Source organism: Eucalyptus grandis, chromosome 10 (genome assembly GCF_016545825.1).
Source record: "Eucalyptus grandis isolate ANBG69807.140 chromosome 10, ASM1654582v1, whole genome shotgun sequence".
Taxonomy (NCBI): domain Eukaryota; kingdom Viridiplantae; phylum Streptophyta; class Magnoliopsida; order Myrtales; family Myrtaceae; genus Eucalyptus; species Eucalyptus grandis.
The window spans coordinates 4,492,029-4,496,962 of record NC_052621.1 but is presented as its reverse complement, the minus strand read 5'-3'; the positions used below and the strand labels follow the sequence as shown (position 1 = coordinate 4,496,962).

General features: G+C 44.2%; 1 protein-coding gene across 1 annotated transcript; it reads right to left on the bottom strand.

Annotated features, from left to right (window-relative positions):
* Positions 1-2,161: 2,161 nt before the first annotated feature.
* Positions 2,162-3,748, bottom strand: LOC104421290 (the record flags this gene model as incomplete). The annotated part of the gene is made up of 2 exons (XM_010033195.3): positions 2,162-2,941; positions 3,415-3,748. Coding segments are annotated over 2 exons (1,110 nt in total), but the record flags the coding sequence as incomplete, so codon positions are not given.
* Between the last annotated feature and the right edge of the window lie 1,186 nt (positions 3,749-4,934).

Genomic DNA, 4,934 nt, shown 5'->3' with positions numbered 1-4,934 from the left:
ATTCATCGAATCTGGATGTAAAGTCCGAGTCTTGAGACTTTACGATATGAGTCTTGAGACTTTACAACCTGGGTCTTGAGACTTTACAATATGAGTCTTGAGTCGAGCGTCTTGAGACTTTGACACGATCTTCGAGACTTTGACACGATCTTACGGTCGTCTTCGGACTTTGCCAATATCCTTTACATGTTCTAACATCTGCATGGTCTATTACTCAACCATCAAATATGTTAGTAGCCTTTGATTTATTTTGTCATCTTCAAAACATCATAAGGGATTTCCCTAACACTTTTAGCTCATATTCAACTCCACTCTAACTTCCATCTTCTGGTCCTTCTAAGCATGTTGGTAGTCATAAATCTACCTCATTGTTCACCTATCCATAATACCTCTAAGCTTCACTAAACCCCCCCTTCTAGGCTTGTTCATCTTCTACTCAAGTACATCCAGCTTTTAAACAACCTTACGCAAAGCCTTGTTCACCATAGTGTACTCCTCACCTTTAAATGATTTTGCTAGGGTGTTGTCTATATAATGACTTGGGCATCTTTTACCTAGTCGCTCAACTATTAAATATGTTAGTAGCCTTTGAATATTTTGTCATCTTCAAAATATCATAAGGGATTTTCGCAATAGAGAGTCATGTACCACTCCCAACCATGGGCCAGATGGAGCAGTTGTGGGGCCTAGACTATGTTGAGCTCAAGCTCGAGCTGGGGCTAACAAGGGACCGAGCATTCTCACCCAGAAGCTCGTACGGGTACCTAGTGTTCCAGGCGAGGGTTCGGGTTTTCCTAGGCAAGGAGATGGCCCTGGTGGAGATGAAGAGCATCACACTCACTTTGGTTTGGCAATTCGATATCCAAGTTGCAAAAGGTCATTGCGGGCCTTGATTCGCGCCGGGGCTCACTACTATCATCAGGGGAGGATTGTTGGTAGTGATTGAAGAGAGATCGATAGTATTAAATTATGTCTCGAGTTTGAATTTGGATAACGATTTGTTAAACCGAATTTGTTGATAAAATTTCCCAAGTAGAAGAAATATAAAATAAATTGAAGTAAAGTTTTCTTCAATTGCTGTGGAATCCGAATTGTGAAGATGGAGTCCTCTGCACGTACGCGAGAATTCAAGCGTAGGCGGGCCCAGGTGAAGCCAATTCAGTGTCTCTCACACGTGAAGTTCCTCCGCACGTAATATTGGAAATTGGTGGGGCCCAAGGTCAAACTTTTGACCTTGGGCACACTTTTATATATATATATATATATATATATATATATATATATATATATATATATGCGGACGATCAGTGAGGGTTTCTTCTTTCGGTGTGTTGCTGCCGCACGTCCACGAGAGAAACGAAGCTGCTGCGAAAGAGAGAAAAATCCTACAAAGTTGCACACGATCGTTGAAGCCGTAGCCGAGTGAAGCCACATATATAAGCGCCGTTTACTCTGAGTGCCATGGGTGTTCTCTATTTGTGAGAGACGTCCGTAGGAGTTGGGTGCTTGATAGCGGGTTTTTGTGTTTCTCGTGCGGCAAAGCTTATTCGTGATTTACATCCAAGAAAGATTGGTTATTGAGTGTAATTGGGGTTTGGGAAACACCGGGAGAGTGTTTGAGTGACTTGAGTGTATAATATCATGTATCGCTTAATCTATAGTAAAATTCGCTGCTGCTCGAGGTCTTTATGACTGAACCACGTAAATCTGGAGTTCAATTTATTTTCTTATTTTGTTGATATTATTGTTTGATCGCTCACCTTTTTGCAGCAGATAGCTTCAACACAATGAGAAGAGACTATTTTGGGTTTACCCAAAGTAGGGATGCTATTTAACACTATGTACATACAGGTCACCGACCCTACGCTATATGGCTATGTGAATTGGGAACCGCCTGAGGAAGATGGTGTATATGATTAAGTGGAAATGAATTGGATATGTGGTTTATATTCGCTCGTGCCAATAATTGATAACACAAATTACATATTCTCTGAACTCACTTGTTGCAAAGTGTTTTATTAGGAGAAATGAAAAGATACATGGAATGGAAGCTGCCCAGAGAGGGCATAATTCGCTCCACCATATTTCTCGACTCGAGACCTTATTGTATCAAACTAACAAAAGTATCAAACTAACAAAAGCAGGTGCGTATGACTTTGCTATATTCATCTCTTGCAGACAACTCCACGGCCCTCTACTCCGCCAGCGCACTCGAGATTGGTGTACTCAAAACCCTCGGTCGAGTTCCTCGGCACCAGATAGCTGATAAACCGTGATGCGGCGCAGTCAGTGGTGAAAAGGCCTGACGATGCGAACTCCCTCTCGCCTCCCAGCACCGGCATCGCCACGCCCATCTTGGCTCTGCTCACGTAGTTTCTCGCGTAGGTCTGCCCCAAGACGCCGCTCACATCGCCGCTCAACGCGTAGAACTTGAAACTCAAGTCCAAGTGAGCGAAGCAATCTTCGTCAGTTATTCCGTAGTTGTGGATCAATGAGTCCTTCCGGGTGATCGGGACAACCATGGCCTTGATCTTGAAGTTCTTCTCCACTTCAATTTCGATAGCATTCGTGTCACGGTACCTTGTGAATGAGATGCGTGGGGTGGTCTTGGAGTGCCACAAGGCACCCTCGTGTTGAGGGAGGGTGATGGGGGCGCCATCAAGGTAGAGGGAGAGGCGGTCGACGGCGTCATCCCAAGCTGAGGTCTTGAGGGCACCGACGAAGAGGTTGTGGGAACCAAAGAGGATACCAAGGGACTGGACCCAGGTGAAGTCGCGCCCCATGTTGACATTGCGGCGGCCGATGAAGTGCGCGTTGATATGGAGGTTGGAATCGGAGACAAGGCAGAAGTCACGGTTCTTCTTGCCATGGAAATAGAAGGTGATGCCATCACCGCCGATGAAGCGTGGGTCTTGGCACACTGCGCCGGGATAGTCACAGCCTGCTCACATTTAGCCAGATAAAGTTTTAGCATCCTCGGAGACATTAGTCATAGTAAGTTCGATTGAGATCCTCTGATTGTAGAAACATAATTACTTTGGTTGAAGTCAGGAACAGCATACATGACCGGAAACATAACTTTCTTACAATTGCGTGTGCCATGATCTGACCATGTGATGAATGCATATCCAGAGTGACTAATAAAAGTCCCAAGAGTGTCAATTTGCATGTTCCTAATCTAATCAATTCGAACAATCATCCTGTCCCATTTTCAGGATATTAATTCTTAAGGCTCCTAATGTATTATTGTTTGATAAAATTTGACGCTCCTCTAAGATATGTAGAGCTAGATGAGATTTATGTTCATGCAAGTCTATGTATAGTGAGTGAAGAGAACATTGTATCATTTAAATGCAAGCTTAGAACAACAAGTGAAAAATATGAATGAGAAAAGGGGATATAGTGACGACTTACTGCAAACTGGCTTGCAAGTCACACAATCAACTTGACAGGTAGATGCACAAGCGTTGGGGCAGCTTTGCTCCAATCCATAGCATTGAGGGTAATTCCTATCTTTGCACCTCACTCTCTTCACTCCCGTTGCTTCGCTTGATGGTGGCGGAGGAGGTGTGGTGGTTGGAGGGGCATTAGGTGGGGTGGAACTACTGCTCGGAGGAGGCACGTTGGTTGGTGGGGCATTTGGTGGCGTGGATCCACTGCTTGGGGGTGTGGTGGTCGGCGGGGTGGAGCCACTACTAGTGTTACCATTGTTGTTATTGTTGTTGTTGTTGTTGTTGTTGTTGTTACCACCACCGTTGTTGTTATTGTTGTTGTTGTTGTTGTTGCTGCTGCCGGCATTATTGTTGTTGTTGTTGTTGTTGTTGTTGTTGTTTTCGCCGATGCCATTGTTATTGTTGTTGTTGTTGTTGTTGTTGTTGCTGCTGCTACCATTGTTGTTGTTATTGTTGTTGTTATTGCTGCTACTGCTGCCGTTGTTGTTGTTGTTATTGTTGTTGTTGTTGCTGCCACCTCCGCCGCCGCTGTTGTTATTATTGTTGTTGTTGCTACTGCTGTTGCTGCTGCTGTTGTTGTTATTGTTATTGTTGTTGTTGTTGTTGTTGTTGTTGCTTGTTGTTGTTGTTGTTGTTGTTGTTGTTGTTGTTGTTGTTGCCGCCGCCGTTGCCATTGTTGTTGTTGTTGTTGTTGTTGTTGCTGCTACTGCCATTATTGTTGTTGTTGTTGTTGCTGCTGCTGCTGCTGCTGCTGCTGCTGTTGCTGCTGCTCTCGGAGTTGCCGCTGGTGCAAACAGGTTGGCAGGAAGCACAATCCACCTCACAAGTCCTGAGGCAAGCGGAGGGACAATCGAGCTTCACATGGTAACAAAGTGGGTATTTCTTGTCTTGGCACTTCACTTGTTTGGGCCCTGGATCTGCTTGAGTCATTGCCATAGCTAGGAAGAGGACCAACAAGGACATGCCCAAACTTGCCATTGCCTTAGCCATCTCTGGTTTTCCAAACAACTAACAAGCTACAACTCTCTTGATGATTGATATGATACTGAAGGGAATCGCGTTGCTCTTTACATAGAGATGATAAAGGTGAAAGAGGAGGTGAGCTTCTGAAGCAACTTGACCTCAAATCTAGTGGGAGTCTGCATGCCATGCCTATCTTTGCAAGTGAGTTCAGGCTCCTTTGCTGAGGGTTCCTACAAACGGCATTCAACCCAACAAAAAGGAAGAGGGCATATTCAAAGGGAGGTCAAAGTCAACCCCTTTAGATGACTCCGATTTGCAGCATCCGCATACCTGAGGAGTCATTGTCGTTACTATTTCATGTTATCTTGGAAGGGATTATTCAATCAATTATAAACCTATTGTAAATATAACAATCCAAGGTCAAACTTTCTAATTTTGTCAATTTAGCCTTAAATATTTGTGTGAAATTCCATTGTAACTCTTCCTCATCAAATTGACGACGGTTCATGATGATTGGAT